General features: G+C 44.1%; 2 protein-coding genes across 2 annotated transcripts in view; both read left to right on the top strand.

Annotated features, from left to right (window-relative positions):
- The window catches only part of cacna1g (calcium channel, voltage-dependent, T type, alpha 1G subunit), a 518,682-nt gene that overhangs the window by 254,824 nt on the left and 237,480 nt on the right, over positions 1-26,378 (top strand). Inside the window, 4 exon segments of the mRNA XM_034194509.1 lie at positions 1,936-2,230; positions 7,127-7,219; positions 7,421-8,345; positions 10,661-11,061. Of these exon segments, the coding sequence (XP_034050400.1) occupies positions 1,936-2,230; positions 7,127-7,219; positions 7,421-8,345; positions 10,661-11,061 (1,714 nt within the window).
- On the top strand, positions 16,991-20,745 carry LOC117531412 (mediator of RNA polymerase II transcription subunit 4-like). The gene is given in 3 exon segments (XM_034194508.1): positions 16,991-17,094; positions 17,096-17,378; positions 20,377-20,745. Coding segments are annotated over 3 exon segments (756 nt in total).

Raw genomic sequence — 26,378 nt, 5'->3', positions numbered from 1 at the left:
ACCATTTGAGCAATTATGTGTACAATGGCACTTTGATAAATACATAAATCTCACTGCACAACTGGAGGAAGGTCTGAACTTTTTTATAGGACAATTTACAGTATTTCACATTTTGGGCAACAAAATGAATTGAACAACTGTTGTGTAAAGTCCTATCCTTCATTAATAATAATTCAGTAAGAGATAATGATTCAATAAGAGACTACTAACTACACTATTACTTTTCAAACAAGAAATACAAATTAAAATGTACAAATTAACATTGTAGAAAACCTATTTGCTGGTACTGTACTTTGAACAACATATAGTTTAATGTGCACATCAACTGTCTCCTAAATGTTGACCCTCGCCTTCCTTGATGCAAAATCATCAATAATATCATCATATGAAATGAAATGAAGCAGAATAGGTTATCACCCCCGCCTATCCCCAGGGTTGCCAGATTGACAGTTTCCAGCACCAACACAACAAAACCTCATCAAAACCTCCAGAACATGTTACCTGTCTGTCAGTCCATGGCAGAAATCTACATGCACCACACAGCAGGCAGAGGGTGCTCATTACACACAAGTGGAGTATAGCGGTAGGCACTGCTGCAGCGATTGCAATGCATTTGAGGGGACCGGGGGTCGGTCATGCCGCCCCAGATAAGAAGCCGCCCTGGGCGGCTGCCCATATCGCCCATATCAGAAACCGCTTCTGTTCACATGGTCCTGTTGGGAAACAGACATGTGGGTTGTGTTTCTTAACACACAGAATAAAACACTAACATGAAACAGGTGAATATGAGATCCTAAGCCCATAGGTCAGGGTGGTTTCACAAGGAAACTTTTGTATTCAGTCCAAATGAACTCACACGCAGTCGTTGTGGTGATCCCTCATTGGCGAGGAGATCGTCTCGCGATCGATTCCCAGAGAGGATATCTGCATCCAGTTGTCTATCTAGAGATGCCTGTGCGTGGATTCATTTCACTTGGGAATGTCGCTGCACACCAACAAACAGAGGTCCTTCACAGATCCTTAGCCTGGTCTGATGGCTGGGAAATCCCAGACGATCAGTGATCCAGTTAAACCAGACCTGGGCAAACTGCGGCCCGGGGGCCACATGCGGCCCTTTGCATGTCTCTGTCCAGCCCTCATGAGGTCTGTGATTATTATTACATATATTAAAAATGTCAAGCTTGTGTGTTGCAAATCATTAGAGAGGTTTATTTAGGTATATTTAAATATTTACATATTATTACAGTAATAAAAATTACCTATAAAAGCTATTAAATAGGTAATTTTTTGCAAAATTTGTAATGGGAGACAGCTGAGTTATTGATGGTGTGGCCCTTGGACATAATTCAGGTTCCCTATGTGGCCCCTTGTAAAAATTAATTGCCCACCCCTGAGTTAAACCATCGAATCAAGAACGTTATAACAGCTCAACGTTTGACCCGTCATGGAGGTGTGTGCTCCAAAGACTGCTGGGTAAATTTCTAATGTGTCAGCTTTTGGAACATATTTCTGACTTTTCCAACTCTCAGGTTCGGTAAAACCCAGTAAGTGTTTAGTTATCTCAGGTCTAAGCAACAAGATCCTTGGTGTTAAAGATTCAAGTCACATAGTGTTAAAATTAACACCATTCCTTATATGCTGTCATGGTGCCCATTCTGAGTTTTACTTTCAATATAGTGTTAACTTTCTCATGTTTATCTGTTTTTAGCTTTGAAAAACACTGCAGTTGTTTGAGGAACACCAAAGACAAAAAGGTTGTGTGTCACTGCAAGTGAAAACTCCAAGTATGGACCACAATGACATGGCATTAATATGATCAACTCTGAGCAATAACTCCAACACTGTGAGAGGTTTAACACCCAGAGTGTTGGCAGAATACTTGTAGTGTTTGGAAAATGTGACTTCAGTTTTTGCTGTGTGCTTCTGTTTTCAAAGCCCTCTGGCAGTCGAGCTCGGAAAATACTACCACACTGAAAACGACGACGAGAACCCCTTCATCTGCTCTCAGCCCAGAGAGAACGGCATGAGGGACTGCGGCTCGGTGCCCACCCTGTACGAGGAGGGAGGCCTGCAGTGCAAACTGGACATGTACTTTTATAACAGCACTGACAACACCACCTGTGTCAACTGGAACCAGTACTACACCAACTGTTCTGCTGGGCCCTTCAACCCGTTTAAGGGCGCCATCAATTTTGACAACATCTGCTATGCCTGGATTGCCATCTTTCAGGTGAGTCCAGACATCATCGTGACAATTTATGGATATACAGCAGCACCAAAAATGTAAATTTTGCTTCGGCTTCCATTCATGTACGTGTGATTTCTCCCGGTTCTTTATGTAACATTCTGCCCCTTACCAAGAACCAAACCGTTGAAATCAGGGCTGGGTCTCCACAGACAGACTCCATCTTGTGAAAAAGACCACAAAGATGGCTCACACAACACTTTTATACAGTGTGGGTGTTACAGTGGGTGTGGTTTAGTCTCACGATTTTACTGGCTCATCTACAACTTGCACACCTGTGATGGAAGTGAAACTTAAGTCTTATGTTTAAACTTTAAACCAGATTTCAGGTATTTTTAAACAAATTACAAAAGTAAATACTTGATCACTAACATAAAATAAAAAATTAAAAACTTCACACAGCCATTGAAGAGGAGTGGACCAACATTCCACAGGCCACAATTGACAACCTGATCAACTCTATGTGAAGGAGATGTGTTGCACTGCATGAGGCAAATGGTGGTCACACCACATACTGACTGGTATCCCCCCCAGTAAAACAAAACTGCACCTTTCAGAGTGGCCTTTTATTGTGGGCAGTCTAAGGCACACCTGTGCACTAATCATGGTGTCTAATCAGCATCTTGATATGGCACACCTGTGAGGTGGGATGGATTATCTCAGCAAAGGAGAAGTGCTCACTGTCACAGATTTAGACTGGTTTGTGAACAATATTTGAGGGAAATGGTGATATTGTGTATGTGGAAAAAGTTTTAGATCTTTGAGTTCATCTTATACAAAATGGGAGCAAAACCAAAAGTGTTGCGTTTATATTTTTGTTGAGTGTATATATATATATATACGAGGGCTGTCCGTAAAGTATAGGTCCTTTTATTTTTTTTTAAAACTATATGGATTTCATTCATATGTTTTTACGTCAGACATGCTTGAACCCTCGTGCGCATGCGTGAGTTTTTCCACGCCTGTCGGTGACGTCATTCGCCTGTGAGCACTCCTTGTGGGAGGAGTCGTCCAGCCCCTCGTCGGAATTCCTTTGTCTGAGAAGTTGCTGAGAGACTGGCGCTTTGTTTGATCAAAATTTTTTCTAAACCTGTGAGACACATCGAAGTGGACATGGTTCGAAAAATTAAGCTGGTTTTCAGTGAAAATTTTTACAGCTGATGAGAGATTTTGAGGTGATTCTGTCGCTTTAAGGACTTTTCACGGTGCGAGACGTCGCGCAGCGCTCTCAGGCGCCGTCGTCAGCCTGTTTCAAGCTTAAAACCTCCACATTTCAGGCTCTATTGATCCAGGACGTCGTGAGAGAACAGAGACGTTTCAGAAGAAGTCGGTTTCAGCATTTTATCCGGATATTCCACTGTTAAAGGAGATTTTTTTAATGAAAGATGTGCGGACGGGTCCGCGCGTCGGGACGCAGCCGACGCGGCGCGGCGGCACAGGAAAAACACCTCCGTGTTGATAACCATTTGTTAAAATCCAGTTGGCTTTTGATGGCTTTCAGTGGAGTGAGTATATGAGAAATTGTTTATCAGCTGGAGATGTTCCAACTTGTCCTTAAGGCTTCCAACAGAGGTGTTTTTCCCGTGATGGAGCGTCGCGGCGGCTGCAAGCCGACGCTGCAATCCGCCCGCATGTCTTTCATTAAAAAAATCTCCTTTAACAGTGGAATATCCGGATAAAATGCTGAAACCGACTTCTTCTGAAACTTCTCTGTTCTCTCACGACGTCCTGGATCAATAGAGCCTGAAATGTGGAGGTTTTAAGCTTGAAACAGGCTGATAACGCCGCCTGAGAGCGCTGAGCGACGTCTCGCACCGTGAAAAGTCCTTAAAGCGACAGAATCACCTCAAAATCTCTCATCAACTGTTAAAATTTTCACTGAAGACCAGCTTAATTTTTCGAACCATGTCCACTTCGATGTGTCTCACAGGTTTAGAAAAAATTTTGATCAAACAAAGCGCCAGTCTCTCAGCAACTTCTCAGACAAAGGAATTCCGACGAGGGGCTGGACGACTCCTCCCACAAGGAGTGCTCACAGGCGAATGACGTCACCGACAGGCGTGGAAAAACTCACGCATGCGCACGAGGGTTCAAGCATGTCTGACGTAAAAACATATGAATGAAATCCATATAGTTTTTGAAAAAAATAAAAAGGACCTATACTTTACGGGCAGACCTCGTGTGTGTGTGTATATATATATATATATATATATATATATATATATATATATATATATATATATATATATATATATATACACACTGTGTGTGTGTGTGTGTGTGTGTGTGTATAGTCAGTTTCTTGTTTAATTTGGACAACAGAGTTTCTTGCATTTCCTTACAGAATTTTCTTTTTTTTTTTCCGTTTCACATCATTTCCACTCACTGTGAGTGAAGAGAGGTTTCACAAACCCGGAATATGCAGTCACGAATGTGAAAGTGAAACCACAACAAAGATAAATGAGTTTTGAGGCTGTTGAGAAAGTGCAAAGGACAAGAAAATCCAGGCTATTTGCACAACAGTTATACAAGCAGTCAAATTTGGATGGAAACGTGTGTCCAAACGTTTGACCGGTACTGTGGTTCATTCACAACTTTAGTCCTTAGTCAAAGACTCTTTAGTCAGGAACCTTAAAACTGCTCATAGCGCGGTTATTTTTAGTCTGATGTTAAATTTTAACTGGTGGTCCAGTGAATCTTGGACTGTGACTTCAATCAAAAACCTTTTAGTACTGACAGAAAAACCCACACTTTAGTGTTTCAAGGCTAACTGTATGGTTTTAAAGGTGCGTTTACACATAACCAAGACGCATTACGAATGTCATTTTTCTGTCATTTGTGACACATTCCTGACATTATTAATGTGACTTAATGCCTCTGAATATGTTTCTTAATAGTGTGTGTTGGTGTGTGATGTTCTTGATATTCGTGGAGCATGTTTTTGCTTGTCAAAAAATCTTCCAAGAATGTCACACACCACCCTCATTTTGTCTCACGTTGTGGAGGTCGCAACTGAGCGTATTGATCCGTCTTGATGAGTATTGATCCTTAATAGAACGTGACAACGTTTGTAGTGGTTCCTGTAATGGTTCTTGGAGCCCAAACTGTCACGCGTTATTACGAAGTGACACGGAAACTGTCAAGTTTTGACACGACTTGTAACGCGGCGTCACATTTCACTGCGCGCCACGACAAATCAGTTTTCTGCCACGTGCGCACAATTAAACTCGGCTCCAAGTGTCGTTCCACGGTTCCTGCTGAAGCTCCTCAGGATGCTCCTGCAGGTGTTCCACCTGCTGTTGTAACCGATGAGCAGGAGAACGAGTCTGAGCAACCAGAGGAGCGAGAGGAGACTCACGTGCAGCCAGACATCTCTGCACCTCTTCCAGTCCAGCAGAGGAAGAAGCGCGCACGCACAATTAAACCCTGCTGCACCGCATTCAGTTTGATTGCTGACACCAAGTCGGCTAAAAGTCTCATTTCAGTGCTCTTCAGCGCGCTCCTGCAGGTGTTCCACCTGCTGCATGTGCCTGATGTTTGGCAAAACGCGCGAGACGAGAGCCGCATGAAGCCACACATCTGGTGCTGTCCTCCTCCTCCTCCTCTCTGCACCACTCCATGGCACAGAGCCCAACTACGCATGCAGTCACAAAGTTCTTCTGAAAAACTGGAGCGATCTGAATTCGGTTGGATCAATATGGGTGTGTGTGTGTGTGGAGACAATTCACCTCGTTCACAACGTGACAGAACTTAACGATGCGCTGTTATGCGCAATAGTGTGTAACAATGCGGAACACTATTCTTGACCGTGCGTAATGGTTCCTGATAATTCTCCGGCAACACGTGCCATTAATCGTAACGTGTGGTAACAGGTTGCAGCAGTTCCTGAGGACACCTGACACCTCTGCCCCGAATCATCACATTCGTGATCAGCGGCCAAGAATGTGTACTTCGTGGCATTTGTGACTTGTCGTCGTTATGTGTAAACGCAGCATTAAGATCTTGGTGGTAACCATTGACCTAGTAAGATGATAACTGGATGCTTTTGCTAAGAAGTCACTCCAATGAATTCTTGGGTTCCACTGGATTGACTTTGTGTCAAATGAGTGGTTGCTTTGGAGAGTCCTAAGATGTGCTCTTTGCATTGAGGGGAACATCAGCTATGACATGATGACCATGTGGACCATGGTTCTTCAGCATGACCCAGTACTAAAGTATGGCACACAAATGACTACTTCTGGGAGATAGTGATAGACTGACGGTCTGCCTGGGTGGTTGCCAACCAGTATTAAGGGTGGTTCTGTCGGGCAGTGGGTGTGACACCAGGCAGCACCCACTGTGAAACAAGTTGTGACTGAATGCAATCCTCTGACCTGACCAGCAATTTTATTCTTGTTTCCACAGAAAAATAAAAGTGTCCCTGGAAAGGTTAAGTGGTCTGTTTCTGCAGGGAAGCACAGACAGTGTGGTCAGAGTGCTGCTGTAAAACAAGATGGAGAAGACGAGGAAGAGAGGAGCAGGAGGCTGGAATACCAGAGTGGTCTGATTTACAGGATGAACAGTTCCCTGCAGCCACACCACTGGACTCGAGTGTCTTTTTTCCGTAGTTAATCTGTTTGCTATTTCCACATTGTCTGCAAACCCTTTGTGTAGACATGTTCATTGTTTGCCATCTAGCTGAGGGAGATCATTTAGAAGGTCAAAAGCCGGACTGGAGACGAGCTGTCCCGTACCCTGCTTAGCTCTTGTTTGCCAGATAAATCGCATCGATTAAATGTTGGGGATGACCTTTGTGCTGAGTCAGTCCTCAGAACTGTCCAGATTGGAAATGTTGGTCTGTTAATTGCAGTTTTTGACTCTGATCTGTGTTTGTTTCTGCAGGTGATCACCCTGGAGGGCTGGGTTGACATCATGTACTTTGTGATGGATGCTCACTCCTTCTACAACTTCATCTATTTCATCCTGCTTATCATTGTAAGTGTCACCCCAAGGTGCCACTACGTGTGTGTGTGTGTGTGTGTGTGTGTGTGTGTGTGTGTGTGTGTGTGTGTGTGTGTGTGTGTGTTGACTTAGTAAACGGGTCAGACAGTGAAAAGATGGGTGTATATGTGAACATCCAATTTACGTTTGGACATTTACCCACAACGGTGGCATTTCCCTCCTTCTCTTCCTTAGATTGGCTCATTTTTCATGATCAACCTGTGCCTGGTCGTCATTGCCACTCAGTTCTCAGAGACTAAACAGCGGGAGAGTCAGCTGATGAAGGAGCAGCGGGTGCGCTTCATGTCTAATGCCAGCACTCTGGCCTCTCTTTCTGAGCCGGGTTCCTGCTACGACGAGCTGCTTAAATACCTGGTGCACATCATCCGTAAGGGGGCCAAGCAGGTCGCCCACATCTGCAGGGTCTTGGCTCGGCGTGGCGGGCTCAACATAGCAGCATCACCTCCCGCCGTGGAGCCACAACGCAGCCAGAGCCAGAGGCGGAGGAGGAAGTTATCCCGGCAGGGTTCTGTGTCTGTTCATAACTTGGGGCACCAGCATCACCACCTCCACCAGCACCACTGCTACCACCTGCGGAATGGCAGTGTCAGACGAGGAGGCAGCTTTAGAGGTCTAGAGAGCAAGGATGTGGAGGCTGGTTCTCATAACAACAATGGAGGAGCTCGCCTAGCAACCACATCTACCGGCCATCTCACGGTGGCGCTGCCCTTTCCCGTGACAGGAGCCACCTCTGAGTCCAATCTGGCCACTTTAACCAATCCCGTTGTGGGAGACACTAAGTCATCTTCATTTCGGAGTGTATACCGTACAGACAACCTCTCTGAAGCTCTTTGCTGTACACCCAGCATTCAAGGGAAGATCCCAGGCCCCTTCTCCCTGGCCCCCGCACCCGTATCGAGGGCTATGAAGAGGAACTCTGTGCCCTTTGCTGCTCCAGCACCTAAGAACTACCCCACTCTGCAGGCCAGAGCCCTGGCAGAATCCAGAAGAGGCAGTCTTGCAGGCAGCACTTTAACTCACTTCAACTTCAACCTCAACATCCCACCCATGCCCACAGAGAGGCAACCTCAGAGTCTGCTGGACCCCCATAGTCCCACAGGTAGACACCTCATCCTGACAAACTGACAGCAGCTTACAAGTGTTTAATGACGCTAGTCATGATTGCAAACTCAATCCAGCTCTTGGGAGTGTTCCCTCAGTTATGTTCCATTAAAATAGATTTTCATTGCCAGTAACTAAAATGCGGGACGGCTTCATGGTGGCCTCGTGGTCTTAAGATCAATATCACAAGACCGCAGTATTCAAATCTTTTTCTGACCTTTTCTTGGTTGCCATCTCTCCTTTGTAATACGTGCAATCAAATAAAGGAACATTACTAAACATTGACCTCATTTGGTGTACTGGGTTGGAAATGAACCTTCTCATAACTCCTAATTAAATCTCAGTGATGTATTTTCCAGACTATAAATCGCACCACTTGTTTTGCACTCGGGGTCGCCACACCAAATTCGAGGCAGATCTGCATGTTGAATTGCCACAGGTTTTACGCCAGATGTCCTTCCTGACTCAGCTCCACATTACATGGAGGAGTGTGGTAGGGGTGGGATTTGAACCGGGAACCTCCCGCACTTAAACCAAGCATGCTAACCACTCTGCCACCACCCCAGGATATGTCACACCATCTATAAGTCACATTTATTTTTTAAATGTTGTGCTTTTGCTTCATGCAACAAGAAGCAAAATTAATCAAAACTGCACATTATTTAATAATAATGCAAATACTGTTAGCAAGCAAAAGTTAAAAGGTGCATTACTGTTATTGTATGAGGCACAAAAAAGTCAAGTAAACTGCTTCTTCAGACCTAAACATAATTAAACATTTTAAAACTTGTATACATTTTTAAATCTTTATACTTAGTCTTACCTTAGCCAAGTTGTCCTCCTTGTTGCTGTTCTGGCTGTGGAGTGGTGTGTCAAAAAGCACGAGTGTGAGTTTTCCTTCTCTTTGTTCAAAGTGTGGTCCTGTGATTTGAGAACAGGATTCATTCATTTTACTTCTCGTTCAGATGTTGGGCTTTTTCTTATTTTACAGTCGTTGACATCCAGCTTATTTCTCTCATACAGGAGCAGCTTATGTGTAGATGAAGTTGAAGAAGAAGGATCTTTGTCATTTTATGTGCATATAGTGAATTTTGTCCTCTGCTTTTAACCTGTCAAATTACATTCACTTTCTATACCAGCTTACTCCAGTCGGGGGTGGGGGTCCTCATGCATGTGATGCCAGTCTATCACAGGGCCACTGTCATTGCAGCTATACACAATATAACCACTAGGAGCAGTGAGCAGCTGCAGAGATGCTGCCTTGGTCAGGGACAGAGGATGGAGCAGAACCTGAACTAGCAAGTTCTTGATAGCGGGAACACACAAAAAACCACCCAGTCACAGTGAGAACATACAAACAGAAAGGACCAGGTGGGAAGCGATCCCAGGACCTTCTTGCTGTGCGGCAACACTGTTTCTCACTCAGCCATCTTGGTGCCACAGATGAAATAATGCAGTGTTTTCTTCATATATGTCACTTTCATATATAAAACTTTCCTTTTCGCTAAGGCTTATAGTTAGGGCTGGATCGGGTGACCCTGGACCATCCCTTGGTTATGTTGCTTTAGACGTAGACTGTGTTTCATAATTATTGTATGGCCTTGCCTTGCAATGTGGAGCGCCTTGGGGCAACTGTTTGTTGTGATTTGGCGCTATACAAGAAAAAAGTTGATTGATTGATTGACTTCAAAATTTAAGTCACAAGACCAACAAAACAAGTTAAAAACACACTGCTTATACTCCAAAAAATACAGTATATGTTGCAGAGCATCATATCAAATAACATCTGTATTGTCGTGTTCTTTTCTAGTATCAGTTGTACACAATGATGCACCAAACTGTAACACACTCCACACCTGCAGGCGTCTCTGTCCAAATCTTGCCAAATGTGAAAAAGCAGCGGGCAGAGGTGGGCTCGGGTCTGTGCCGGTGGTGCCGGCGGTGTAAATGTTGCCTGGCAGCCGTTCAGGTTGTAACCCTGCCTGTGGAAACATGACTCACACAGCACGCGCTCCCGGTCCTAATCAAACACACGCTCTCAGATACCACTGTACAGAAACGTTGTTGTTCAAAGCAAATCACTTTCACCACTTCTGACAATTTGTCGAAACCACTTCATTTTTGTCATTTTTGATGTTTTACATCATTATTGTATGGCCTTGCCTTACAATATAAAGCGCCTTGGGGCAACTGTTTGTTGTGATTTGGCGCTATATAAAAAAAATTGATTGATTGATTTATCACAATCTTGTTGATTTAGCTGTTTTACTTTATTTTTGTGTGCATGACTTTTATTTTTCCACTTTTCTTCAGCCCAGCTCCCCTGCCAGCTGTCAGCTCACGACCTCAGCACCGCAGAGAGCGCGGTCGACACGGCCGCTTTCACATTAGACCCCGAGAGTTGCCCATACTGTGCCAAGGCTCTGGCCAACGAGGCCGAGGGAGGCGCCGAGGGCAACAGGACCCCCGGCGACTCTGACAGTGACGGCATATATGAGTTCACGCAGGACCTCCACCACAGGGACAGGCGAGACAGCCGGCAGACCAAGAAGAAGCACTGCAGGCTGGGCAAGCCCGCGGCTCAGGCCGTGCACTTCTGGAGGCTGGTGTGCGACACGTTCAGGAAGATCGTGGACAGCAAGTACTTTGGCCGTGGGATTATGATCGCAATCCTGATCAACACTCTGAGCATGGGCATCGAGTACCACGAGCAGGTCAGTGATTTATTCATGTGTTTTTGTGCACTCGTTAAGAAGAGCGTGAGAGTCGTCCACAACGGGGTGGAAGAGAGCAGCGTGTGTTTGTGTCTCAATGATGTCACACCAGCTTTTCTAACATATTTCTCACGGTAGTTTTGCGTGGTTACATACTATATAACTGTGATTGGTTTCTTCACAAAACCTTCTGCCATTTTCGTTTTCTTGTTACAGCCATTTTGTTTTGTTCCTTTTCTTTGTGGATGATACTGTGGTTAAGTTCCTTTGTGTGTGATGGAACTGTTTACAAACCTGGACAATGTGATTGATGCTGTGATCTTTCTGGAGTCAGTGGGATCATGACAGCCCTTGAGCTGTGGCCCAGCTCAGTGGCTGTACACTTCTAAGGGTCCTGTCCCACTGGGGAGAGGATTAATTGCGCATGAATTGAGTATACAAATTGCGGGCGTTTGTTGTCGTCCGCAACAAAAATGGCCAAAAATGACAAATGTCCCAGTATGAATTCCGGATATATTAATAATATATAGCAAATATATGACGAACAATCACGGTTATATAACGCATGTAGTGAGGAAACTGATCCGACACACTGAGATTATCACGGCAGTATTACGGGTGTATTATGAATGCATCGCGCACGTGTTGCGCGTGCACAGCATCTGCATTGCGGTCATAAAAGAAGCGCACTCGCTCCTTTCGGCATCACTATTCACACCAGCAATACAGCCTCTGGAGCATTTGCTGGACTTGGACAAGTTGATCACAGAGTTAATGTTCATGTTGTCATGCGAGGGTTAACTGTTCATGAGTTTGGGGAGCGGGAGGGGGGAAGCCGCTCGTGGTGTGAGACGGTGTTTTTCTTTTTTGAGAGTGTCACAGAAAACAGACTTCAGCATGAGTTGTGGCTAAACAGCAACTCTTCCTTTTGTTGGTATTAAATAAAAGTCCTGGATTGCAGCAGCTACGTCTTTGTGGATCTACACAGCCGGACCGGCACTGACTGGCAGGTATGTCACTTTCTGCCACATATAATACTTTGGGTTTACGCGACGTGTTTGTTATGCATTCACAGATTGTCCGCAAATCAGCTGCAAAGCAGATGTAATAAAAACGCTTTATTCATGGCCAGTTTGTCTGCATTCGCTACAACATATTTTAGTTTGTGATGTGGACGTGATGGGCACGATATATATCTGTTTTACACACTGTCCCAGTCCGCTGTCAAGCCGCAAATCTCCATCAGTTGCAGATATCAGCGGTTAACGGCAGATATACAGTGCATAGAGTGAGTATGTATTATGTATGAATTGAGTATATATGGAGTATGTAAGGTGGATGTTATCCGCATCCAGATTTTTGAGCAGCTCAAAAATCTGGATGTGGACATGCGTGCCTCTGCGGATGATCACAGGCGTGTTCGGATGACGGCCAACTCACACAGGCATGTTACACGGATATTGCAGATGTTTGGCGAATATGGGCCAATTTTGTGCGCAATCCATACACAAATCCTCCTAAACGCCAGTGGGACAGGGCCCTAAGGCTGCATTCATCAGCCGCATATGTCGTAAGTGGTGCATCGAGACTGTCTCATTTCAAGGGCTTCTTGGAATGCAGCCAACATAGTGTTTATAAGTAAAGTATAAATAAGTATTGAAAACTGATTACTAATCTACAGGTACTATGGTAGGTTGTTGCTTGCAGCCATCAAGGTTACCAGGCAACAAAATGACAAAATGCTGCGTGGACTCGACAGTCTCATTTCACAACAGATGCATCAGCCTCTGGTGCCTCTGAAGGTCAGATCTTTGTAGGGCACAGCCTTAGAAGTATGCAGCTCCTGATTTGGGACACAGCCAGAATACCTGGGTTTGAGATTGTCCTGGATACAAACCTCGATCCAGGCATTCACTGACTTCCTGGACTCAGCCATCAGACATGTACATATATGAATGTGTCAAACTTGTAGATGCATTGATTTATTTTAGCAGTGACATTCATGTCTTTGGGTCCTTGGCCTTTGAGATTGAGATATTTTTGGAATGGCTCATGGAGTCATGAGGTTCCTGGTATTTGGTGATGCTGATACATTTGCAGGGTGAAGGTTCTAGATGTTGTGGTCCTGGTGCTTCCTGTCTTCCAATATGATTGAGAGACTTGGATGTAAACCAGTGACCTAAGGTGGCATCTTTGGTCCAAGGGAATCCTCGGCTACCGTTGAAATTATTTTGTGTCAAATGATTGGTTAACCTGAGACACTCACATGAGGTGCGCTACTTGAATTGTGAGGATGAGTCAGCTACAGTGTTTTGACCATGTGAACTGTTTATTTGTCCATGATCCAGCACATAGGTGTCTCAGTGTTGAGGAACACAGCAGCTGGAATGGACCAAGGAGACGTCCACATTTCAGCTGGCTGTAGCAGACAGATGGCTACTTTCAGGAGGTAGTGATGGATCGGTTATATGCCTGGGTGGTTGCCATCCAGAACCCAGGGTGCTTCTGTAATGTGGAGGATATGGTGACATGCAGCCCCCGCTCCCTGACCTGACTACATTTCCTTGTGTAAAGGTAGCCAGCAGGTGGCGCTGTGCAGTGAGTGAAGTTCACTGACCAGTGCTGAAAGATGTTCTAGTGACAGATATGAGACCTTTAGTTTTGTGGTTGGAACATTTTTCCTTCTGTCCCAGTGACTGTGAGTTTGATCCCAGCATGATACGCTGTGCAGGTTACACGTGCACTTAAACTGCCTTGGTTTAAAGTATATACTGCCCCCCATGGATTACTGGGGTATTGCAGTCTGCAGCCACATCACATAGTTAAAACTAAATATGTTTGAGACTTTACACGCAGGAATCAATCCTGTTTTAAAATAACCAGTAAAAAAAATTGGCAGAAACATCACCTTGTTGGCAAAACCTCAACATTCAGCAAGCGTGAGATTGAAGAATAATGAGCTGGAATTGTTCTTCTGACACGGCCGCGGTCAATTATCACACTTTTCAAATGGGAAAGAAAATTTGGCCAAAACATGACGTCAAAGTGTTGAAACAATTTAAATAATAATATAAGTGCTTCATTGTAATTCTCTGCCTCGGTGCTTCGTTAAATCTTCAGTGAACAAGTGCACGACATTAATCAGTGTCTCATCACATGGCGACGGCGTGTGCCAGCAGTGTGGCTTTAAACGGTGGAGAGCGAAAAGAAGACGGGCGTGTCTTCTTTGTTGTTCTTTTCATCCTTTCTTTTAGTGTCTTTCTGTTTGTCCTTTAAACCACCTCACCCTTCTCCATCTTCTTCCTCCCTTTCTTTTTGCATAATTCTTATCTTTTCCCTTTTGCTCTCTGACTCTGGTACTTTTTAAATGTGTGTTTATTTTATTCTATTTTATTTTAAGTGACACCATCTTGCCATCCTCCAGACAGGCCACAAAACGAGCCGTTTCATCGGTTGCCAGATCGTTATCTTCTAACGCGCACAGTGAACCACTAATTCTCTGCTTGTCTCTGTTCCTGTGCCCACCATGAGGGGGCACCATGTCTAATTGGGTGTCAGCTTCTCATCATCGCAAACACTACGCCACGCCGTGCAATGTCACGTTTCAAATTTGTTTTGAAATAAGCAGTTCTCACTCTTAAATAATCTATAATGTAGTCTTTATTTGAGCTGTGATGGAGCTAGCTAATAGGCTAAGGAAATGGGCGCAACCAGCACAGTGGCTCATCAACCCAACTAGCTTGACCAGTTAACATGTAGGTGAGTTTCCAGTTATGATTTTAGATGTTTATATGAAATGGTTACAGTTCCACGTTGATGCTATAGTTGTTATATGGCTGGGGGGGCCTGGCTGCCGGTTTGTTTCTGTCTTTTGGTTTCCTCCCAGGTGGCGTGCGTTTGGGACTGAGTGGCTGTGTTGCTGAGGCTGTCAGGACCTCACCCTGATCACCTGCGACTCGTCAGGACTCACAGCTGAGGTGCATCTGGATGGATTGGAACATGTTGGCATTTAAGACTGGAGTGCACAGAGTGTATTTGCCAGAGACTCGACCTTGTGACCAGACGGGTGAGATCGTCGTCTTGGGAGCCATCTCATCAGCAGCGGATGCTGAGAATGTCCAGGTTTGATGCACAGTCTGTGAAAGAGGAGGGGGTGAGGTTTCACGCTCGTCAGCACACTTCCTGAGGTACGTTAGATTTTGTGACTAACAGTTATACAGTCAGTAAATGTGGTGTCCCTCACACCTTATTGTATTGAGCTGTTTGTTAGTCATGTATCAGCTTCCACTGCAGTGGAGTTTTGTGAACTGATTGTTCCATGCCTGCAGGTTGGGAAGCTGATCAGTAATCAAGCCAGGAAGTGTTTGCTGTTTGTACACCTTTAAGTGTTCTGTGTGTAGAGTGTGGACTCACATAATGGTTCCTTCTTTCACAGACTCGGTTGTTGCGGCCACCTGGGGGGTGTCGGCGGGGTCCTTGGGTCTGAAACAGCTTCTGGCTCCGGACCGTTAGCGCTGCTGGGAGCGCACCACGCCAGGCCGCACCTTTTGTTATTATATTATCACTGTTATGTATTAAATTCAGTTAGCCTTTGAACCGTGCTCTGCTTATTTCATACTGGGTCCTTCAAACGCTGGTCGGTTCTCCGAGCTGCGTCCGACACATAACGATAGTGTCACTAATCTTGCACGTGCGTATGTGCCGCTAGACCCATTAGACCCTATGAATAAATGTCATGTTGGCATGACCAGGCCGGATCTTACACTTGCTGCCAAGCAGCTACAAAGGACAGGATGACCTGCTGTTTAATGTCAGTCAGAGTGGACGTCCTGCAGCAACAAGAGACAACAGTCACTGTGCCACCAGGAAGGCGGGGCCAAAATAGATGAAAAGTCTATGACAGCACTTCACACAAATGCTGAGCAACACAACACAGCGAAGGCCGCTCTGAGTAACAAGACGTCAGCTGACTGTTTGCTCAAACAATATAAACCAAGATGGCAGAAAACGCTCCAAAACAGCTGATTTCTGCATAAATACGAGGTCTGTTAGAAATTGGAGGTTCTGTCCAGGGAGCTGATCGAGATGCTCGCTCTGTCCAGAACACAGAAACTGCCGCAACCCGGAGAGGACTCACAGATCTTGGAGCTACTGGTGCAGAGGGACCGAGAGTTCCAGGAGCTGATGGGGGTGGCGCAGCAGCAGGGGAAGGTGCACCAGGAGATGCAGCTCCTGGTAAAGGAGGTGGAGAAGAGAAACAGAGACATCCAGCAGAGCAACACAACACAGCGAAGGCCGCTCTGAGTAACAAGACGTCAGCTGACTGTTTGCTCAAACAATATAAACCAAGATGGCAGAAAACGCTCCAAAACAGCTGATTTCTGCATAAATACGAGGTCTGTTAGAAAAGTATCAGACCTTTTTATTTTTTGCAAAAACCATATGGATTTGAATCACGTGTGATTGCATCAGCCAAGCTTGAACCTTCGTGCGCATGCGTGAGTTTTTTCACGCCTGTCGGTTGCGTCATTCGCCTGTGAGCAGGCATTGTGTGAGCAGTGGTCCACCCCTCTCGTCGTTTTTTTATTGCGAATAAATGTCTGAACGATTTGGAGCTTTGCTGCTTCAATTTTTTTCCAGAAACTGTGAGAGACCTCCAGGTGGACACCGTTCAGAAAATTAATATGGCTTTCAGGGACGATTTTGTGGGGATTACACAGATTAAGGAGTGTTACTGCCGCTTTAAGGACGGCCCACAGCGTTTGAGAGCGTGCCGCGCTCCGAGCGCCGATTGACAGGCTCAAACAACCAGATCATTTCCAACGTGAAGGCTTTGTTGATCCGGGACGTCGTCTGACTTTCACAAAAAGGCAGGAGACGTGGACATCAGCACTTTTTCGGCACATTCCACTGTTACAGGAGTTTAGTTATGGCGGTGTTGTTGGAGAAATCGATTAAAGAGCGGCTTCTCAGTGTGTTGGATGATTTGGAGGTTCTGTCCAGGGAGCTGATCGAGATGCTCGCTCTGTCCAGAACACAAACTGCCGCAACCCGGAGAGGACTCACAGATCTTGGAGCTACTGGTGCAGAGGGACCGAGAGTTCCAGGAGCTGATGGGGGTGGCGCAGCAGCAGGGGAAGGTGCACCAGGAGATGCAGCTCCAGGTAAAGGAGGTGGAGAAGAGAAACAGAGACATCCAGCAGCTCCAGAAACAACTGAAGGAAGCAGAACACATCCTGGCCACTGCTGTTTACCAGGCAAAAGAAAAACTCAAGTCCATTGAGAAAGCCCGGAAAGGAAGCATCTCTTCTGAAGAAATCAATCAATCAATCAATTTTTTTTATATAGCGCCAAATCACAACAAACAGTTGCCCCAAGGCGCTTTATATTGTAAGGCAAGGCCATACAATAATTATGTAAAACCCCAACGGTCAAAACGACCCCCTGTGAGCAAGCACTTGGCTACAGTGGGAAGGAAAAACTCCCTTTTAACAGGAAGAAACCTCCAGCAGAACCAGGCTCAGGGAGGGGCAGTCTTCTGCTGGGACTGGTTGGGGCTGAGGGAGAGAACCAGGAAAAAGACATGCTGTGGAGGGGAGCAGAGATCGATCACTAATGATTAAATGCAGAGTGGTGCATACAGAGCAAAAAGAAAAAGAAACAGTGCATCATGGGAACCCCCCAGCAGTCTACGTCTATAGCAGCATAACTAAGGGATGGTTCAGGGTCACCTGATCCAGCCCTAACTATAAGCTTTAGCAAAAAGGAAAGTTTTAAGCCTAATCTTAAAAGTAGAGAGGGTGTCTGTCTCCCTGATCTGAATTGGGAGCTGGTTCCACAGGAGAGGAGCCTGAAAGCTGAAGGCTCTGCCTCCCATTCTACTCTTACAAACCCTAGGAACTACAAGTAAGCCTGCAGTCTGAGAGCGAAGCGCTCTATTGGGGTAATATGGTACTACGAGGTCCCTAAGATAAGATGGGACCTGATTATTCAAAACCTTATAAGTAAGAAGAAGAATTTTAAATTCTATTCTAGAATTAACAGGAAGCCAATGAAGAGAGGCCAATATGGGTGAGATATGCTCTCTCCTTCTAGTCCCCGTCAGTACTCTAGCTGCAGCATTTTGAATTAACTGAAGGCTTTTTAGGGAACTTTTAGGACAACCTGATAATAATGAATTACAATAGTCCAGCCTAGAGGAAATAAATGCATGAATTAGTTTTTCAGCATCACTCTGAGACAAGACCTTTCTGATTTTAGAGATATTGCGTAAATGCAAAAAAGCAGTCCTACATATTTGTTTAATATGCACTTTGAATGACATATCCTGATCAAAAATGACTCCAAGATTTCTCACAGTATTACTAGAGGTCAGGGTAATGCCATCCAGAGTAAGGATCTGGTTAGACACCATGTTTCTAAGATTTGTGGGGCCAAGTACAATAACTTCAGTTTTATCTGAGTTTAAAAGCAGGAAATTAGAGGTCATCCATGTCTTTATGTCTGTAAGACAATCCTGCAGTTTAGCTAATTGGTGTGTGTCCTCTGGCTTCATGGATAGATAAAGCTGGGTATCATCTGCGTAACAATGAAAATTTAAGCAATACCGTCTAATAATACTGCCTAAGGGAAGCATGTATAAAGTGAATAAAATTGGTCCTAGCACAGAACCTTGTGGAACTCCATAATTAACTTTAGTCTGTGAAGAAGATTCCCCATTTACATGAACAAATTGTAATCTATTAGACAAATATGATTCAAACCACCGCAGCGCAGTGCCTTTAATACCTATGGCATGCTCTAATCTCTGTAATAAAATTTTATGGTCAACAGTATCAAAAGCAGCACTGAGATCTAACAGAACAAGCACAGAGATGAGTCCACTGTCCGAGGCCATAAGAAGATCATTTGTAACCTTCACTAATGCTGTTTCTGTACTATGATGAATTCTAAAACCTGACTGAAAACTCTTCAAATAGACCATTCCTCTGCAGATGATCAGTTAGCTGTTTTACAACTACCCTTTCAAGAATTTTTGAGAGAAAAGGAAGGTTGGAGATTGGCCTATAATTAGCTAAGATAGCTGGGTCAAGTGATGGCTTTTTAAGTAATGGTTTAATTACTGCCACCTTAAAAGCCTGTGGTACATAGCCAACTAACAAAGATAGATTGATCATATTTAAGATCGAAGCATTAAATAATGGTAGGGCTTCCTTGAGCAGCCTGGTAGGAATGGGGTCTAATAAACATGTTGATGGTTTGGATGAAGTAACTAATGAGAATAACTCAGACAGAACAATCGGAGAGAAAGAGTCTAACCAAATACCGGCATCACTGAAAGCAGCCAAAGATAACGATACGTCTTTGGGATGGTTATGAGTAATTTTTTCTCTAATAGTTAAAATTTTGTTAGCAAAGAAAGTCATGAAGTCATTACTAGTTAAAGTTAATGGAATACTCAGCTCAATAGAGCTCTGACTCTTTGTCAGCCTGGCTACAGTGCTGAAAAGAAACCTGGGGTTGTTCTTATTTTCTTCAATTAGTGATGAGTAGAAAGATGTCCTAGCTTTACGAAGGGCTTTTTTATAGAGCAACAGACTCTTTTTCCAGGCTAAGTGAAGATCTTCTAAATTAGTGAGACGCCATTTCCTCTCCAACTTACGGGTTATCTGCTTTAAGCTACGAGTTTGTGAGTTATACCACGGAGTCAGACACTTCTGATTTAAAGCTCTCTTTTTCAGAGGAGCTACAGCATCCAAAGTTGTCTTCAATGAGGATGTAAAACTATTGACGAGATACTCTATCTCCCTTACAGAGTTTAGGTAGCTACTCTGCACTGTGTTGGTATATGGCATTAGAGAACATAAAGAAGGAATCATATCCTTAAACCTAGTTACAGCGCTTTCTGAAAGACTTCTAGTGTAATGAAACTTATTCCCCACTGCTGGGTAGTCCATCAGAGTAAATGTAAATGTTATTAAGAAATGATCAGACAGAAGGGAGTTATCAGGGAATACTGTTAAGTCTTCTATTTCCATACCATAAGTCAGAACAAGATCTAAGATATGATTAAAGTGGTGGGTGGACTCATTTACTTTTTGAGCAAAGCCAATAGAGTCTAATAATAGATTAAATGCAGTGTTGAGGCTGTCATTCTCAGCATCTGTGTGGATGTTAAAATCGCCCACTATAATTATCTTATCTGAGCTAAGCACTAAGTCAGACAAAAGGTCTGAAAATTCACAGAGAAACTCACAGTAACGACCAGGTGGACGATAGATAATAACAAATAAAACTGGTTTCTGGAAACTGGAAATCATCAAATACACTCACAGGATCAGTGCCAGTAAAGCCGTGTGCGCCCCACTCAACTGGGTACCTGGTGATCCACGCAGGCCTTATCCCACAGACCTGGAAATGTGCAGTGGGATGTTGGGTCACATGGCCAACCTGCCAACCAATGGTGTGAACGGTCATCTGCCGGGTGATGCGCTGGCTGCCGGGCGGTTGCCAGATGTTCTGACTCCGCACTACCCCTGGCAGTCCTCGGATGCCTCTGTGGGGATGCTGCCTCCTCACCATGGCAATGACTTTGGCCTGGAGCCCCCGGGTCACAACAAAGAGAACGAGGACGATGTGGAGGCAATGTCCACCGATTCATCCAGCAGCAGCGACTCCGACTGAAGGCTGTATGGACACATATGACCACGAGGAGACAAAATGAAGGTCGAAACCAGAACAGCAATCATTCACCTCCCTTCAATCATGTGCCACATGACTGCCTTAAAGTGAAACTTACATTTTGAAGCTGACTTGTCTGTTCTGGACCCACTGTTGATGAGAAGTATTTTCCACTCTGACCCTCTGATTCTGTTTTTTTTCCCCCCCTCAATCACTTCATGCCACAAACAGGAAGAAGATGCTGGATGTTTTTGTTTATTGATTTTTGTTTTCCCAGCAGCCAGCAGTTCTAGAATGACAGTATTTAAGTTGTATGTCAAGTAGAGATAGCAGTTAGTTAGGGGAGGTGATGATCTAGTGGTTAAGGTGTTGGGCTTGAAACCAGAAGATCCTTGGTTCAAATCCCAGCCTGACTGGAAAATCATTAAGGACCCTTGGGCAAGGTCTTTAATCCCCTCTTGAACCTGGTATGTAGTGAGCGCCTTGTATGGCAGCACCCTCACATCAGGGTGAATGTGAGGCATTGTTGTAAAGCACTTTGAGCATCTGATGCAGATGGAAAAGCGCTATATAAATGCAGTCCATTTACCATTTACCATTTTTCATGGAAAGAAAAGCGGAGGATTGCGCCACCGTGCTGTTCATGGCGCGGGACAAAACCACCTCCGTGTTGGTCTCACAGGACGGCTTTCAGGTGGCTTCTGGTTGCTTTTCAGTCGTGTGATTATCCAAGAAATTGAGCATGAGCTGGACATGCCCCAACATGTCCTGTGAGGCTTCATCACAGCGTTGCTTTGCGCCATGCGGCTCCACGCAGAACTCCTCCGCTTTTCTTTCCATGAAAAAACAACCAACCACCAACAACCAGTAAAAATCTATTTAAGCATAAAAATTCAAAAAGAAAAAATAATGTAGCACCTTCAACTGCACCACAGACTAAAACAGTTAAATATGGTCTATTAAACATTAGGTCTCTCTCTTCTAAGTCCCTGTTAGTAAATGATATAATAATTGATCAACATATTGATTTATTCTGCCTTACAGAAACCTGGTTACAGCAGGATGAATATGTTAGTTTAAATGAGTCAACACCCCCGAGTCACACTAACTGCCAGAATGCTCGTAGCACGGGCCGAGGCGGAGGATTAACAGCAATCTTCCATTCCAGCTTATTAATTAATCCAAAACCCAGACAGAGCTTTAATTCATTTGAAAGCTTGACTCTTAGTCTTGTCCATCCAAATTGGAAGTCCCAAAAAACAGTTTTATTTGTTGTTATCTATCGTCCTCCTGGTCGTTACTGTGAGTTTCTCTGTGAATTTTCAGAACTTTTGTCTGACTTAGTGCTTAGCTCAGATAAGATAATTATAGTGGGCGATTTTAACATCCACACAGATGCTGAGAATGACAGCCTCAACACTGCATTTAATCTATTGTTAGACTCAATTGGCTTTGCTCAAAATGTAAATGAGTCCACCCACCACTTTAATCATATCTTAGATCTTGTTCTGACTTATGGTATGGAAATAGAAGACTTAACAGTATTCCCTGAAAACTCCCTTCTGTCTGATCATTTCTTAATAACATTTACATTTACTCTGATGGACTACCCAGCAGTGTGGAATAAGTTTCATTACACTAGAAGTCTTTCAGAAAGCACTGTAACTAGGTTTAAGGATATGATTCCTTCTTTATGTTCTCTAATGCCATATACCAATGGCGTCTCACTAATTTAGAAGATCTTCACTTAGCCTGGAAAAAGAGTCTGTTGCTCTATAAAAAAGCCCTCTGTAAAGCTAGGACATCTTACTACTCATCACTAATTGAAGAAAATAAGAACAACCCCAGGTTTCTTTTCAGCACTGTAGCCAGGCTGACAAAGAGTCAGAGCTCTATTGAGCCGAGTATTCCTTTAACTTTAACTAGTAATGACTTCATGACTTTCTTTGCTAATAAAATTTTAACTATTAGAGAAAAAATTACACATAACCATCCCAAAGACGTATCGTTATCTTTGGCTGCTTTCAGTGATGCTGGTATTTGGTTAGACTCTTTCTCTCCGATTGTTCTGTCTGAGTTATTTTCATTAGTTACTTCCTCCAAACCATCAACATGTCTATTAGACCCCATTCCTACCAGGCTGCTCAAGGAAGCCCTACCATTAAGTAATGTTTTGATCTTAAATATGATCAATCTATCTTTATTAGTTGGCTATGTACCACAGGCTTTTAAGGTGGCAGTAATTAAACCATTACTTAAAAAGCCATCACTTGACCCAGCTATCTTAGCTAATTATAGGCCAATCTCCAACCTTCCTTTTCTCTCAAAAATTCTTGAAAGGGTAGTTGTAAAACAGCTAACTGATCATCTGCAGAGGAATGGTCTATTTGAAGAGTTTCAGTCAGGTTTTAGAATTCATCATAGTACAGAAACAGCATTAGTGAAGGTTACAAATGATCTTCTTATGGCCTCAGACAGTGGACTCATCTCTGTGCTTGTTCTGTTAGACCTCAGTGCTGCTTTTGATACTGTTGACCATAAAATTTTATTACAGAGATTAGAGCATGCCATAGGTATTAAAGGCACTGCGCTGCGGTGGTTTGAATCATATTTATCTAATAGATTACAATTTGTTCATGTAAATGGGGAATCTTCTTCACAGACTAAGGTTAATTATGGAGTTCCACAAGGTTCTGTGCTAGGACCAATTTTATTCACTTTATACATGTTTCCCTTAGGCAGTATTATTAGACGGCATTGCTTAAATTTTCATTGTTACGCAGATGATACCCAGCTTTATCTATCCATGAAGCCAGAGGACACACACCAATTAGCTAAACTGCAGGATTGTCTTACAGACATAAAGACATGGATGACCTCTAATTTCCTGCTTTAAACTCAGATAAAACTGAAGTTATTGTACTTGGCCCCACAAATCTTAGAAACATGGTGTCTAACCAGATCCTTACTCTGGATGGCATTACCCTGACCTCTAGTAATACTGTGAGAAATCTTGGAGTCATTTTTGATCAGGATATGTCATTCAATGCGCATATTAAACAAATATGTAGAACTGCTTTTTTGCATTTACGCAATATCTCTAAAATCAGAAAGGTCTTGTCTCAGAGTGATGCTGAAAAACTAATTCATGCATTTGTTTCCTCTAGGCTGGACTATTGTAATTCATTATTATCAGGTTGTCTTAAAAGTTCCCTAAAAAGCCTTCAGTTAATTCAAAATGCTGCAGCTAGAGTGGTAACGGGGACTAGAAGGAGAGAGCATATGTCACCCATATTGGCCTCTCTTCTTTGGCTTCCTGTTAATTCTAGAATAGAATTTAAAATTCTTCTTCTTACTTATAAGGTTTTGAATAATCAGGTCCCATCTTATCTTAGGGACCTCATAGTACCATATCACCCCAATAGAGCGCTTCGCTCTCAGACTGCAGGCTTACTTGTAGTTCCTAGGGTTTGTAAGAGTAGAATTGGAGGCAGAGCCTTCAGCTTTCAGGCTCCTCTCCTGTGGAACCAGATCCCAATTCAGATCAGGGAGACAGACACCCTCTCTACTTTTAAGATTAGGCTTAAAACTTTCCTTTTTGCTAAAGCTTATAGTTAGGGCTGGATCGGGTGACCCTGAACCATCCCTTAGTTATGCTGCTATAGACTTAGACTGCTGGGGGGTTCCCATGATGCACTGAGTGTTTCTTTCTCTTTTTGCTCTGTATGCACCACTCTGCATTTAATCATTAGTGATTGATCTCTGCTCACCTCCACAGCATGTCTTTTTCCTGGTTCTCTCCCTCAGCCCCAACCAGTCCCAGCAGAAGACTGCCCCTCCCTGAGCCTGGTTCTGCTGGAGGTTTCTTCCTGTTAAAAGGGAGTTTTTCCTTCCCACTGTTGCCAAGTGCTTGCTCACAGGGGGTCGTTTTGACCGTTGGGGTTTTTCCGTAATTATTGTATGGCCTTGCCTTACAATATAAGGCGCCTTGGGGCAACTGTTTGTTGTGATTTGGCGCTATATAAATAAAATTGATTTGATTTGAAAAAACTCCTGTAACAGTGGAATGTGCCATTCATTTCTAAACTGGACGCTGTCTTGATCCGGTATGTCATCTGACTAGCACAGGAATTGCGGAAGATGTGGACATCAGCACTTTTTCGGCACATCGAGACAGACGTGCGGAGGACTTCCGCGCATCGCGGTGGAGCCGCATGGTGCAAAGCAATGCCGTGATGAAGCCTCACAGGACATGTTGGGGCATGTCCAGCTCATGCTCAATTTCTCGGATAATCACACAACTGAAAAGCAACCAGAAGCTGTCTGAAAGCCGTCCTGTGAGACCAACACGGAGGACGGCACGGTGGCGCATCCGTCCGCTTTTCTTTCCATGAAAAAAACTCCTGTGACAGTGGAATGTGCCGCAAAAGTGCTGATGTCCACGTCTCCTGCCTTTTTGTGAAAGTCAGACGACGTCCCGGATCAACAAAGCCTTCACGTTGGAAATGATCTGGTTGTTTCAGCGGGGTGTGAGCCTGTCGATCGACACTCGGAGCGCGGCGCTCTCTCAGAAGCTGTGGGCCGTCCTTAAAGCGGCAGTAACACTCCTTAATCTGTGTAATCCCCACAAAATTGTCACTGAAAGCCATCTAAATTTTCCGAATGGTGTCCAGCTGGAGGTCTCTCACAGTTTCTGGAAAAAATTGATGCAGCAAAGCTCCAAATCATTCAGACATTTTTTCGCAATAAAAATCCGACGAGAGGGGTGGACCACTGCTCACACAAAGCCTGCTCACAGACGAATGACGCAACCGACAGGCGTGAAAAAACTCACGCATGCGCACGAAGGTTCAAGCTTGGCTGATGTAATCACACGTGATTCAAATCCATACGGTTTTTTAAAAAAATAAAAAGGTCCGATACTTTTCTAACAGACCTCGTATAATAGGTTTTGCAATTTTCCTCATATATGTTGTAAAAATTAGCAGGAAAGTTGTGTATTATACAAAGAGCGCAACAGTCACATGCACCTTACATAAACAAGTTCATATCACACGTATCTTTCTTCACTTTGGAGCTTTGGTGGCGGCAGTCCAACGTGCACCCTCACAGGTTGGCGCCCAGCTTTGTGCCAGTATCTCCCACCATTTAAATGTCACACATGTCCTTCAGCCATGTGTGACTCTCATCGCTTAAAGCTGTGAGAGTGTGCAGTTTTATTGACAGAGTCAAGCATTCAGCAACAAGTGGAGATGTTTTCCTACAACCGTTGAGTTCATACCTGCCTGGCGGTGGCCGTCCTCATGTAGGCAGCCATGCTGCGCTGCCATGTTGATACAGTAGCTCAGCGGGGACGTACATACATACTCCGACTTTACCAGAAGACTAACAAAGAAAGAAGAGGAATCAGTGGTTGGGTTAGCCTCACCTGTACGCGGTCAACTGGTTACGAGTGCAGGTTAACAAGTTAGAGAACCCTCATGTTTGAGCATGAATCCTTACTGCAAAAAAAAAGAAGAATATCTTGACTGGTTCTGTCTCTCATCTGTGCTGTGTTTGTTGACTCCTCCCACTCGCTCCCCTCGGGATGTGAACTCACAATCTCCGACATGAGAGGCGGCCGCTCGAACCAGAAT

The sequence above is a fragment of the Thalassophryne amazonica genome, chromosome 18 (genome assembly GCF_902500255.1).
Source record: "Thalassophryne amazonica chromosome 18, fThaAma1.1, whole genome shotgun sequence".
Classification (NCBI taxonomy): Eukaryota; Metazoa; Chordata; class Actinopteri; order Batrachoidiformes; family Batrachoididae; genus Thalassophryne; species Thalassophryne amazonica.
The sequence above is the reverse complement of the archived record's forward strand: the minus strand, read 5'-3'. Positions and strand labels throughout refer to the sequence as shown.